This window comes from Papaver somniferum, chromosome 3 (genome assembly GCF_003573695.1).
Source record: "Papaver somniferum cultivar HN1 chromosome 3, ASM357369v1, whole genome shotgun sequence".
NCBI lineage: Eukaryota > Viridiplantae > Streptophyta > Magnoliopsida > Ranunculales > Papaveraceae > Papaver > Papaver somniferum.
Genome location: NC_039360.1, coordinates 16,836,209 through 16,851,338, shown reverse-complemented (window position 1 = coordinate 16,851,338; position 15,130 = coordinate 16,836,209). Strand labels below are relative to the sequence as shown.

The 15,130-nt window shown below is 34.4% G+C and overlaps 1 protein-coding gene across 1 annotated transcript; it reads right to left on the bottom strand.

Moving 5' to 3' along the window:
• Positions 1–11,311: 11,311 nt before the first annotated feature.
• On the bottom strand, positions 11,312–14,707 carry LOC113360959 (iron-sulfur cluster co-chaperone protein HscB, mitochondrial-like). The gene is made up of 7 exons (XM_026604371.1): positions 14,582–14,707; positions 13,019–13,509; positions 12,838–12,934; positions 12,671–12,760; positions 12,325–12,390; positions 12,028–12,096; positions 11,312–11,632 (listed from the first exon to the last, which is right to left on the bottom strand). The coding sequence occupies exons 2-7, from the start codon at positions 13,354–13,356 to the stop codon at positions 11,495–11,497; spliced, it is 798 nt and encodes a 265-aa protein (XP_026460156.1). The 5' UTR covers positions 13,357–13,509; positions 14,582–14,707; the 3' UTR covers positions 11,312–11,494.
• Between the last annotated feature and the right edge of the window lie 423 nt (positions 14,708–15,130).

The window sequence follows — 15,130 nt, the reverse complement described above, 5'->3', positions numbered from 1 at the left end:
GAGTCGCCCAGGTGAATCGGCAGAGAAATTTTTCCGAAGTTATCAAAAATGGCAAACTGAAGTAACACAAGAGCTTCAAAAAGCTTCAGAGCAACTGCTGCAAACGCCTGAATCACATTTAAAGACATGGTAAACACCATTTTAAAGATACCAAAGCTGCAATCACAAAGAAGATTGAGAGAAATTAGTTATACATTTTAGATAAAAGAAAAACCTTGTTTTTAAATTTTAAAGAATAGATTTGAAGTAGAAAAGCTTAACAGAGATAACATATAAAGTAGAAACAGTGAAACAAACTCATAGGATTAGATCATAAAACAAAAATTAGAGAAAGATTGAGAGAAAAGGGAGAAAACAAATCAAAATTGAGTCAATTCAGTTTTTCGTCCGATTTGCAGAACCAATGGCTCATTTCATTCCGGGAGATGATATGTTTATGCTAAAACTGTGAGGTAGTGTGGGTAAAGATTAAAGACGTGTATCTTCCCATCAAAATAATTAGCTTGAATTTTTTCACTTGTTAGCTAACAACCATTGACCAAGAGACGTATTTATTCTTTTTGGTAAAACTGACGATGTGGCATGCTATTCTTAGAGAAAACATCAAATTTAACATGGTTCCAACACCTCAGCCTCGCCATTCTCCTTTACATACAGGAAAACAACACTGATGCTATATCGACAAAAACTCTAAAAACAATTATTCTTTCTTTATTTTTAGATTTTTTGTTATTAATGGCCTGTAGCATTTTGCAACCCTAACCCGTTCATTTCCGTAATATTTGCATTCTAAGAATTGTTTAATTTTTACATTTGGAGAGGATCATTAAAATGTATTGTTTGATCGAGATGCATTAAAAATTTATTGATCGAATTTATATAAATTAGTGAAATTAAAAAGAGATACCTGGAACATTTCCAATCGACCAGAATATTCTGCTTCCTCTGTAGAAGAATTAGTTGAGGAAAACTTTAAACATCGATCCTGGACAAAACAAGAATATACGAGAGTCAAAATCAAACATTCTGGATAATATTTATTGCGATTCTGGACCAACCGTTATTTAATTTTTGGTAATATTATCAGATTTCAACCAATAGAATTCGAGGAAAATATTTATTACCCCACAATATATTTTTCGACCAATGACATGAAACAAAAACAAGATTACCTAAAATAATGAAATCTTATAAAATATCATGTTGTTGCCAAAATATATCAACAACTCATTTTGAATATATTTAACCATAGTTAATGATAACATTTAAAATTATAAATAAATTGAAATAAAATCACATCAAAATATGCATTATTCTGTTATTCATCATGAGTTAATCAAAAAATAAGACTAACCATATAATAAATTACAAAAAAAAATGTCCAGTGTCCAATGTCCAATTACATTTCTTAAATAACATGCGAATTCTAATTAGAATTCCAAATTATTAATAATTAAACAAATCCTAATTACGATTCGTAATTACAATTCCAAGAAATTAAACCACTTCGTTCAAATTTAAATCAATGACCAATATCTAAAACTAAAATACAATAAGTTATGGATACTTACTAACCTACACATAGATCGAGATTACTTTTGCGCAAAAAGAATTTGATTGTTAGTCCTGTCCAAGAGTCAAAATACAAAATTATTAATAAAAAAGAGTGACGAAATACGTGATATTAAGCAAAAAATTGAGAATGAGAGAAAAAAAATGTGGACAAAATGGATGAATTCCAATATTATTTTTCTAAATATTATTAATTCCATAAAAATGATGAAAGATAGTTGATTATTCTTTAAACGTACAAGATATGCTCAAATATTATTTGGAAAAAATTAGTGTGACAACTATCTAAAAATATCTATAATTTAAATTATTAAATTTTTATAAATTTTTATTTTTTGAAAAAGAACAAAAAAAAGGAAAAATAACATAATTGAAGCATGACAATTTTAATTTTACTTGACATGGTAAGAGTGATAAACATATGTTAGGTCAAATCTATCTTAAAGAACGTATATAAGGTAATATTTATAAAATTGAAAAAAAATTATTTACTTATTTTGATAGAAAAGAAAAATATATACTTGAAAGTGGATTTTTTTTCCTTTTTACCTCATATACTAACATATTTTTTATAATTTATTTCTATATAAAATTAAAACTCAAATGATTAAATGTGGCAATATTTACTGTTTAAAAAAAGAATAATACAACAAGTAAGATATGCACGCCAAAAATAATGAAATTAATAAATTATGCATTTATTTACATTCCGATTCACATGTTTTCAAAAATAATCTTTCGGAAGTTTTGCAGGATCCGTCTCTCTGTATAAAGGGTTGGGGAAAAAGCTAAACCTCGTTTGCTTTCGGTCGCTTATTTTTATTTGTTTTGAAACTTAGGTTGTGTTTGATAGGAGTTAATTCCATGGAATTAGCCATCTTTCCATGGAAATAGCGTGTTTTCCGTCGTTTGGTCAAAAATATGTTTCCATGGAATTGCAATAAAAGTGTGGTCTAAAGTATGTTTTGAACTCAATTCCGTGGAATTCCATGGAAAGTCTTTCTTGCCTCCCCCAGGAAACTGATTCCATGGAATTGTTTCCTTTCTCTGTTATCAAACACAGCCTTAGAGTATTGTTGTTTAATACGCGTATCTATCGTTTTTCTTGCAGGTATAATGCATTCGATTGCTTTTTGTTCTGTTGTGATACCAACACCTCTAAGAGTATTTTCCTTTTTATAGTTTCCTTATTTATCTTATTTGGTTAAGGTAGTTATTCAGTTAGAGTTAGTATTCGATTAGAATTGCTGTACATGCTTGTTTACCAAGTAATGTCAGCTATAAGTACTTGAGTCTTGTAATTCTTAAATTTAAGCAATTACAACCAAATCTTTTACGACTTCTCTCAACTCTTGTCTCTCATACTTCTCTTACAAATCTCTCTCAACTTCCTTTTCTTGCCTCAATTCTCTTATTTTTCCATGTTATTTGAGTTTTGATAATTGTTAAGGTACTGAACCATAACATATGTCATCAGAGCAGGTTAGATTATTCTCAAAAAAAAAACCTAATTTTTTTTTAGCTTCCGCTTGCAATCATGACACTCACTGAAGAATTTAACCAGCTTACAGCTATGATTAACACTTTGAACACCACAGTTACAGACTTTATGGAAACTGTTATTGATACTTCAGACAATGAAGATCAATCAAGAGTTGCTGTTATAGATTCACTGATGAAAAGAACGCAAACTTTACATAATGCAAGTTTGCAAACTATCTTAGATAATCATAAACAAGAGATGGCTATTGTGATGCATCAAAACACACAGAATATCAACACTATTGCTGCTAATATTACTCGTGATAAAGCATCACTCCTCCTTGCGCGTTTTCCTCTCAATACACCTCCTGGATTTGGTGGCTTGAATGGCAGTAACGACACCAATGGTAACAATGGTATGCCTGGAAGTAGTGGTTCAGGTGGCAGCAATGGTATCTTAGGTTCTCATATACCTAATAATTTGAAGTTTCCTACTTTTGAAGGGACATAACCAACTGGTTGGATATTCCAAGCCGATCAGTATTTTCGTCTTCACTATACAGCTGAAGGATTAAAGATTGACATTGCTACTTCTTATTTCAAGGGAGAAGCCAATTCTTGGTATAGATGGGTTCATAACAAGCTAACTAATCCTACATGGCTACACTTTTTTTCACTTCTTCGTTTGCTGATAAAAAATTTGTTAATCCACGTTTGGCATTGTCAACAATTTCTCAGCAAGGTTCAGTACGTGATCATAATCGAGAATTTGAACAAATTCTTAATTTTGTTACTGACTTGCCAGACGATTATATCATTGATATCTTTATCAGATCTCTTAAAAAGGAAATTCGATCTTTTGTTGAGGTATTTGAACCACCAACGTTAGCTGCAGCTTTTATGAAAGCTATAAAACAAGAAGATGTGTTACTTTCAAACTCTTCTTTTTACAAAACTGTTGCGAGATCAAATCCATACAGACAAGCATCTCATTCATCTGGCACTTCATCTGATAATCCAACTAATCACTTTTTAAGAAGAATACAATTCCCTCTGGAGTTAAGCGTCTATCTTTGGAAGAGAAACAACAAAGACGTGAACAAGGTCTTTGTTTCAATTGTGATGAACGGTATAAGGCTGGACATATTTGTGCAAAACCATTAACTTCTAGATTATTAATTCTAGAGATGGCTCCTAAATTCAACTCTGAAGGTGAAGAAGAAATAACATCATCTAATACGGAAGAGATGGTTACTCCTGCAGCTGCGAATCAGATGCATCATGAACACACAATATCGGTTCATGCTCTTACTGGTTCTCCATTTCCTAACACTATGCGAGTTATAGGTTACATTGCAGGTCAACCACTCACAATTCTCATTGATTCTAGATCGACTCACAATTTCTTATATCCTACAATTGCTAAGAGATGTGGTATTTCGACTAAGTCAATTAATGATACTATGAGTGTTTTGGTTGGTAATAGAGGAATTCTAAAAACTCAAGGAACTTGTTTAGATATTTCTATGAAACTGCAAGATTATCAGTTCTCTATTGACTTTTAAGTGGTTGTGAAGCATTACTTGGAGTGGCATGGTTAAGAACTTTGGGTAATATCTCTTGGGATTTTGAGAAATTACACATGCAGTTTATTTCCAATGATCATGAACATACCTTGGTGGGTAACAAGTCAGCTTCACTTATGCTACTTGATATTATTCCAATGCAGAAGGTTTTGCAAAACACTCATCATGGATTTCTGCTTCAATTGGTCACACACTCAACTGCATTATAGGATGACTCTCAGGTGAAGTTTCTAATTTACTTTCACGTTTTTCTGAATTATTTGCTTCACCTACGGATTTACCACCTCAAAGAGAGCATGATCATGGTATTCCTTTACTGCCTAACTCAGCACCAGTGAATGTTCGACCATATACATATCCGTATTTTCAGAAAGAGGAGATTGAGAAAATTGTGTCAGAACTCAAAGATGCAGGATTAATTCGAACTAGTTCTAGCCCTTTTTCATCTCCTGTACTTTTAGTTCGCAAGAAAGATGGATCCTGGCGTATGTGTATGGACTATAGAGCACTTAATAAAGCTACTGTCAAAGATAGATTTCCAATTCCAATTGTGGATGAACTTCTTGATGAATTACATGGTGCAATAATATTTTCCAAAATAGATATGCGAGCTGGTTATCATCAGATTCGTGTGCATTCGGATGATATACATAAGACAGCTTTTCGCACGCATGATGGACATTACGAATTCTTGGTAATGCCATTGTGGTTGTCCAATGCTCCTGCAAATTTTAAAAGTTTGATGAATGACATTCTTCGACCTTATCTTCGGAAGTTTGTATTGGTATTTTTCGATGATATACTTATCTACAGCAAATCAGAATCTGAGCACATTCAACATTTACAGTTGGTGTTTGAGGCTTTGCGTGCACACAAGATATTTCTGAAACATTCTAAGTGTGAATTTGCTAAAGAGACAATCAGTTATTTGGGTCATCTGGTTTCTTCAGAAGGTGTATCAGTTGACTATGATAAGATCTCCTGCATAACAAATTGGCCTATTCCGACTACAGTGAAAGCTTTGAGAGGATTTTTAGGATTGGCTGGATATTATCGTAAGTTTGTTAAGGATTATGGTAATATTAGTGCTCCACTTACCAAATTACTCAAGTTGGATGCCTTTGTATGGATTCCTGAAGCGACTACAGCTTTTAACAAACTCAAAAAAGCTTTAACTAGTACACCAGTTTTGGAGCTTCCAAATTTCACGAAAGAGTTCCCGTTTAGATTGTGATGCATCAGGTAATGGTCTTGGAGCAGTGTTAATACAAAATAAAAGGCCTATTTCTTATTACAGGAATTCTCTTTCAGGTAAGAATCTTAATCTATCAGTTTATGACAAAGAGATGTTGTCTATAGTTAATGCAGTTAATAAATAGCGACCTTATCTGCTTGGTCGACACTTTAAAATATACATTGATCATAGGATCCTTAAATACTTCATTGAACAACGTATTTCTTCAATGGAACAACAAAAGTGGTTGTCCAAATTACTGGGTTATGATTATGAAATCATTTACCGCTCTGGAGTTTTAAATGTGGCAGCTGACGCATTATCTCGTGTTAATGATTGTCAATTAATGGCAATTACTGCACCTATACTTGCTGGGATTATTAACATTGTCCAAGAATGTCATAATGACACTGAGCCGAGCATTATAATTGCAAAATTACGTGATCAACATGATTGTATGCCGCATTATTCTTATACAGATGGAATTCTTCGTTATAAAACAAAATTGTGGTAGTATCCACATCTTCATGGTGCACTAAGCTTTTGGAATAATTTCATTCAACTCCAACTGGTGGACATGCTGGTTATCTACGTACTTACAAGCGTCTTCAACAAAAAATTTATTGGTCAGGCATGAAAAAGTCAGTAAAAGATTATATAGCTTCTTGTGATATTTGTCAACGCAACAAGGCTGAATACATATCTCCTCCAGGATTGCTTCATCCCTTATCTATACCTACTGATGTTTGGTTAGATATTTCCATGGATTTCATAGATGGCCTTCCACCATCTAGTCGAAGAACATCTATTATAGTAGTGGTGGATCCTTTGTCCAGGTATGCACATTCTGTGGCTCTTATACATCCTTATTCAGCTGCTAATATAGCTGAAGTTTTTGTGCGTGAAGTAGTTCGTTTACATGGAATACCTAAGAGTATCACGAGTGACAGGGATTCAATTTTCATGAGTCAATTTTGGGAGGCTTTCTTTTCTCTTCAACACACTCAACTTTGTCGAAGTTCTGCATATCATCCACAATCTGATGGGCTGACTGAAGTTACAAATCAAACTTTAGAATGCTATTTACGTTGTTTTGCTGGAATTAAACCTACTGATTGGATGAAGTGGCTACCTTGGGCTGAGTGGTGGTATAATACAATCTATCATACAACAATCAAAATGAGCCCTTACCAAGCTCTTTATAGCAGACTTCCTCAAACAGTTTCAACATATGTTTCTAACTCTACTACTGTCCATGTTGTGGATATAGTTTTACAAGCTAGAGACCAAGTTTTGAAGATTCTGAAGTCCAATTTACAAGATGCTCAGTCGAGAATGAAAGCGTATGCTGATGCACATAGAACTGAAAGAACATTTTCAGTTGGGGATTTGGTATTTCTCAGGATACAACCATATCGACAGACAAGTGCAGCTACTTCATCATTCTCAAAACTTTCACCTAAATTTTATGGACCATTTAAGATCCTAGAAAAAATTGGAACTATGGCTTATCGACTGGAGTTACCTATCTCCAGTAGAATTCATCATGTGTTTCATGTTTCACTCTTGAAACTCAAACTTGGAGTATCCGACATTGTGCAGACTGAACTTCCTGTTACAATGGACTACGAGAAGTGGGAACCTGAGTCCATCTTAGATCGTAAGATAAGATGTATAGAAAGGCAATGTTGCTGGTACGAGTGGCTCATCAAATGGATAGATCGTGTTACTGAGGAAGCGACATGGGAAGTTGCAGATGAAATTCTACTGCGTTTTCCAGAGTTTCAGACTTGAGGACAAGTCCTTTTCTAAGCAGGGTGGGATGTTGTGATACCAACACTTCTAAGAGTCTTTTCCTTTTTAGAGTTTCCTTATTTAGCTTATTTGGTTAAGGTAGTTATTCAGTTAGACTAAGTATTCGATTAAAATAGATGTACGGGCTTGTTTACTAAGTAATGTCAGCTATAAGTACTTGAGTCTTGTAATTCTTAAACTTAAGCAATTACAACCAAATCTTTTACGACTTCTCTCAACTCTTGTCTCTCATACTTCTCTTCCAAATCTCTCTCAACTTCCTTTTCTTGCCTCAATTCTCTTATTTTTCCCTGTTATTTGAGTTTTGATAATTGTTAAGGTACCGAAACATAATATGCTCCTTCTAGGTGTTGCTTTTATGCGGCTATGCGTATGAAATTTATTCTTGATTGTTTTGATTTTTCAGCTTTCTATTGATTTTCTTAAAGCTTTTTTGCATTTCTCATTGTATCTTTTGCTTCGTAGAATAATCTTTGCAGGTGATTCCTTTGCGGATGCACCTGACGGTGCTTTGGTACTTAATCCACCATTCTTCAGGTATTACTTATTTCAATCGACTCCTTATTGTGATCGATTTTGTTGGTGTTGTTTTGTAGGGTGAAAATGAAAAACATAACAAAGCTCTTGATTGGTGTAATGTGTATGTGAAGGTATTTAATTTCACGCCCTCTATTTTCTTGATCATATATATTTGAGTAAGTTTTAAATTGGTAAGTTCAAATGTTGCCCAGGAAATGTGAATTTTGCTGGTAGATTGTTTGTTGGTTCAGCCATACCAGTTTGTCTCTTTTGTTAGTTAGTTTTTTTTTTGTTTGTTTGTTTGCATCTATATATGTACACAAAAATGCTAACTCACTAGACATTGCAATCGTAACTTATCCTCATATCTAGAGATGAAAATATGTTTACTGTCATTTTTTTTCCTTTTGATTTTCCTTTTCGTTTTTATAGTTTGTCTGCTTGATTATCCTTCGAGCTTAACTCTTTCAGAAAGTTTGATTCAGCAATATAGATATACGGTGAAAATTAAAGTTCAACAACGTTGTTTGTCTTCCTCCCTACTGCGTTTCAATTCCTTGCATCATGCTAACAGTCTCATGCCATATTTACTTTTTTAGTTGGTAACGGTTAGTCTTACTGTTTTTTTGGTTATCGTTAGTGCAGGTTGTTCCGGGTAAAAAAGAATGCCGCCACAAGCAAAGAACAATAGGATGAGAGTCTAAAATAGGCATTTGGATCTGCAATTTTGCTTATTATCTATTTGTTACCTTTTGTAGCAATTCCACTACTGTTTGTATTAGATTTCAATTGTGCACTTATTAACTCATGCGGTCTTTCAGATAGAACCACGCGTGCTGGAGGCACCAAAGATTATCCACTATCTCATACTTTTTCCGTTACACTTCCTGGGGACTGAATGATGCACCAAAGATAAGTAAGCACCACAAATTGTAATGCCATTTTTATCTCTCAGATGTTCTTAATCACATAATTTGTTACGTAAATAACAAATTTAGTATAACGTTTACTCCACTAAAATCATGTAAGTACACTCATGTGTCTTAATTAGCTTTAGTTATCAGTCACAAAAGATTCACTTCTTCCTGCATGTTGTCAATAATCGTGTGAAGTTATGTACTGGTGTGTGTAACTTTTACTAATGTACCATTGTCATTCAGGTGGTGGAAAAGTTTCGGCATTGTAAAGAGTTTTGAGTTTTGCAAGAGACGTGTGTCGGTTAAGAGTTTCTTAGGAAGTATTGATTTTTAGCGGGATCCAAATTTTTACTAGTAGTAACATATGTGGTATAACATAACAGTATTAATATGTAGTATCAATACATAACATAACAGTATTGATATGTAGTACATAACATATTGATAGTATCAATACATAACATAACAGTATTTATTTATATGTAGTACATAACATATTGATACTACATATTGATATGTAGTATCAACACATAACATAACAATATTTATTTATATGTAGTATCAATACATAACATAACAGTATTTATTTATATGTGGTACATAACATATTGATACTGCATATTGATATGTAGTATCAATACATATCATAACGGTATTTATATGTAGTAACATACTAGTAACATAGGGTCCAAGAGCATAGCTCAGTGTTATCCCATCAACTCCAGTAAGGAGGAAGTCCGAGGTTCAATTCCCGCCACCGTAAAGGTTTCTAATAGATTAGGTGTATAGTGGGTTCAGCGGTGTTGGGTCTGGCAGTGCGGTCAGTCCAACTGGCTGGGTTCGGATAGAGGCCTGGGTCTGGCTTTCGCGTATCAAATAAATAAATACTACTAGTAACATATGTAGTACGTAGTAATACATGTAGTAACATACATAATATTATATGTTAGGGTTAGTTGAATAATTTTACTCTTTTCAAAACTTTTTTGGACTAGCGAGTAAATAATTCTCCCGCTGGACTAGCCATTAACTCGGGTCGGGTTTAGTGGACTAAACAACAAAATTCTCAGGTGGTTTTGGTAGTGGATCAGTTTCTGGAGGTTATGGAGGATTGAATGATAACCATCCGGGGGTTAATGTAAAAGTGGGCATTATGGCTTGGCATCTGCATTCCCCGAGTCAGCATCCCAACCTTCAGCATCATTGCAGTGCCTAGGAAGATCTGTACCATAATTTACCTCCATATTACGATCGTGATTTCCAATATCTATCTTAGTGTCATAACTTGGTTAGAATTTTATATGTAGTTCAGTTTAAACTTATTTATTGTTTTCCTTGTTTGTCAATATATTAACTAATTACACCAGCATGTCGATAAGCTATAAAGAGCGAGTGATTATGCAAAAAAAAAAATCAAATAAAATAAAGATCCTTTGTGGGACGTGTTGAGGAGCTGCAGATCGACGAAGCCTGATGACGGTTTGACCATAATGTAATCACCCATCATCCTTTTACTTTGGATCCGAGCACTATTTCCAAATAATGCACGTGTTCCAAATTACATACACATTCACTCTGTTTCGGATAGGCAATATTTGAAAAAAATGATAGTAATTCTTCTCTTGAAAAAGAAATAGTATTTAATTCATATCTCCAAATCTATTTTTCAGCTAGCACAGCCGCTATGTGGCTTATATTATGTATCTATTATGCAAATCCTTGATATTTCAGACAGTTGCCTCTAAGAAGCCTTGAAGGGCCCACTATATGTTCGAAGTCTTTCAGGCAAAAAGTTGAAGAACATTTCAGAAAATAAAAATGGAGAATGACTGCCTATCAGAGCTACATGAATTTGAAGAAGAAAATATTGAGCAGGATTCCGCAGAAAATGAAGTAGGTGTACTTGATGAACCAGTTCAGTCAGGCTTCAAAGGGATGAAGAACAAGAGAATGAACCATATTCAAAAGGGAACAAGAAAGATGCAATCCAGGCTTACAAGGAAATGGAGTAGTAGACACTGAATGAGAACCGTTAAAGAATGTGAAATTAAGTTGTTGAAGCGTTGGCGAAGGCAGTAGCTAGAGGATCAGTTGAACAAGGCACACAGTTCCTGAACGAGTGTCCAAAATTTGTTTGTAATCATGGACGAGTATCTAAAATTATTGTATGATGCAACTATCATATCTGCAACACGAATTTGATATCCATTTCTTATCTTGTTCATAAATACCATCTGACAAGTGTTTCCAAAATTATAATTCTGCGAAACAACCTAACAGATCCTAAGAATTAAAACTAAAACAGCACATCTACCTTGTACAGGTTAATTTTGTTGAGATAATCCAGATCCACAATAGGCTTACCTAAATCAAAGCTTCTTTACAATTTCCTCGTTTATTCGATCATAGTAAGTCATTCTTTGAATTGAGGTTACAGCGTCTTCAAAGTTCTTTTTACCAAATGCACTCCCAAAGGAGTTGGACCAGATTTCTAGTTTCTCTTGTACCTGGATTAGAAACAGAAGAGTTGCATAATAAAATCGCATATACCGACTAAAAAATAAAATAGGTTAGGAAAGTGAGAAAGACTAAAATGCTAAAGTGCTAAGATCTTGTAGGGTACAAGTGATCACAATTCAAGGACATTGACGTGGACAGCGGTGACAAGAAGAACCATAGTAAACTAATTTCCCAGCAGGTCCCTCCCACGGGAATATCATCTTTCAGTTACTAGGTAAATCATACAAACCCTACTAGAGAAACAGCCTAGTGATGCCCATCAGGTTATTCACCTGGCTGTTTGCACATGCCTCTTACTTGGAGTCCAAATCGGGAGGACTAACTTCAGTCGTAAAGAGCGGTCATTATCCAATTTATGATGTCGAAAAATGTCCCACATTACCTGACCCTGGATTTGCTTTAAAGACTGTGAGTTAGAGGCCTCCTCGACTGCTTCCCTGATATCCAAGATCTGTAACAAGATTGGCAAATTCAGGAAAAGTTCAAAAAGGATTCAAATAGCTTAATATCCATTACTTAAATAGTTAAGAAACTTTTAGCAGTGCTTAGGATTAGGAAAAGATGTCAGTTGGTGCAACCATATGTATAGTAAATGAGTCTTGCTATCCCTTGGTTTTAAAAGAAGGTCATGCATCCCCCTATCCTAACGGAAACTAAATGAGACACCGCAAAACGTTACCTCAGCTAGCAGTTCAGGATCCGATACTGTTCTTTCTTCATCCACATGTACACCTTCAAGGCCCATCTTTCAGAAACCAAGAGAAATTTCAGAGTAAGTAGTAACTAATAACAGATAATGGAAAAATAAATCTTTAAATGGTACATTGTTACTCCCAATGAGGTTTTATGGCATTTTCCAAATAATTACCGCCTTTGATTGATGAATCAGTGCTCTTAATCACAACTAGTAAGACATAGCCCTTGGCATTTCCTATCAATTGTACTCCATATTATGTAAAATCGAAGTGCTATTTATCACAATTCACAATGTCTAAGAGAACAAATAAATAAATAAAAATCCTTACAAGGTAGATTGCCCTAGACAACGGCTTTCTTAGTGTGCGGTAAGCATCAACTACCCGAGAGGACTGTTCAGCAGCAAACTCCTTTTCTTTCTAAAATAAACATACACAAGGATCAATGTAAATCATAATTGCAAGAAAAAAAAGATTATGTGAAAGGCGAATCAAACCTCAGATTTCATATGAACCAAATCAGGATGAAGTTTCTTCTGCCAATCTTTATATGTTTTCTCAAGATTGGTATCCTCAATCTCGAATGCTTTCTCCCTGCTAAGCTACTAATACAGTTTAGGGTATCTTCATAAACAATTTCTGTCTACAACACGAATGAGACATAATCAACATACTTACATTCCGAAAATCTGGAAATAATCCACGGAAGTATGAACCGGTTGAACGCTTTTACAACAGTCACAAGAGAGAAACGGTTTAGACACTGCAACGACACCACAATTCCAGCATCTCCCAGTATTTTCATCTAATGAACAGAAATTTTTCCTGTAATGCGCCAGACAAATGTTGCCATAAGAGCTCTTAGAAACCCTAGATTCTCCAGCACGGTAAAACGAACAAGAGAAAAGCCTAGAAGATTGTAACTTGGGATCCACATTAGTTGATAATCGAGAACTTGAATGTAACTTTCTGCTAAGAATTTTCGTGGCAGCGACACATAGATTTCTCTTCTGCATATTTTACTTGGGGAAAGTCCTATGGACTAATTGACTATTAGAGGCCACTATGTACTTGCCAGATTGTCAAACTTGTTGCTCAAACCTTCACGCGGCAGAGAGTATGCTGCTCGGTCCAACGTTCTCTTTAAATTGTCTGGACTTGATGATTCTCTGCATCAACAAAGTAGAAATTAGATACCATTTCAAACAACATAAAACAACTTGCGACATAAGACTCATAGAGTAGAGAAAGTGAGTGAGCCTAAAATCATAATGCCAAGACCAGAGAACTAAATCAAACTTGAAATCAGTGATATGTAAACCTGTCATAAGTTCACAAAATTGTTCAGGTAAATGAAGATTTAATCTATCATGAGTTCCGTATTGCCATTGGGAAGTATAATGTCTCTTTTTTCAAGAACTAGGGAACAATGCTCGGGAAATTCAGCTACAAATAGACTACTATAAGAAATTATTCTTATACATACGCTTCTGTCAAGAAAAATTATAGTCATCTACTTCAGAATAGACCCAGGAAAAGTCAACATATGGAGTGACGATTAATCACGACAACCACATATCCATGACAAGTTTTAAAGCAGAGTTCTCCATGCATCATCACAAACAAGGTAAAACGTCTATAGGGGTTTGCCAACCTGCTATTGACATCTTCATGATTAAGACTAAAACAAATAGATGATTCTATTATAGGACCAAATGAGCAATTCTACTACTGAATTAGCTCAATGAATCATCGGACAAGCTCAACTTTTGTCTTAATATATAGGCCCCACAAAAACTAATGTAGACATGAACAACAACAGCAACAATTAAGTGTCTACTGCTACAGAAAACTGTAACTCACTTCTTTTGCTGCATCATCAATGGGTTAATTTGCAAAAAATTAGTTCTCTATCTATTAATCCAATTGGGTTTTCTTCAAAAGTTAGTAAATGGTATAACTATGGATCAAGATAACAGTAATTTAATCAATGAAGAAGAGCCATATGACAGTATTTCAGTAAATGGTAAAGAAATAGATGGTGGTCAACTAAAGCTCTGTGCCAGAGGACATTGGAGACCTACATCAGACTGCTTATGGTTCTTTGGTGCACTTCTAAATACACCGTAAATTTTGAAATCCCATGTTTCAGAAAGCAATTCCAACCCTCAAAAACTCAAAACCAAAACCCCAATTTTGAAAAGAAACAGTAACAGAGAAAAGGAAGAAAATTCTAAATACCTTATGAAGCCTCAGTTGACGCTTTGAGATTGAGTTTCCTTGTTGAAACCTTAGTTTTGATTCTGAAGAGGAATGGGTTTTTAGAAGAGAGTTTTTGGCTCTTGCTAGATAGGAGTGAAGCGAAAAGAGAATTGTGAAAAATACTTGAACCCCTACTATATGGGTTCAATATATAGAAGTCCCACTAAATGGATCATCCACCGTCAACTCCATGCTTTAAGAAAATGATATTACTAGGTCCAAAAAATCAAATTTTCTTCAGATCTGGCCCATAATTAATTATTAGGAATTTTAATAATGACAACACTGCCCTTTAGTAATTATACCTAATAAAAGTAGTTATACATTCAAGTTTCATTTTCATTTTCTTTTTCACTCCCTCTCTCTCATCTGCTAAAGAAACAGGGCGGAGAAACCTAAATCTGGGCGGAGAATACACATTTTGTAATCGAGATTTGCAATGAAAATCCATTTCAAAACCTAAATCTAAGGTTTACAACCAAAGATCTTGATTATCTAAACTTAAATTCAACATCAGCAACACTTTTT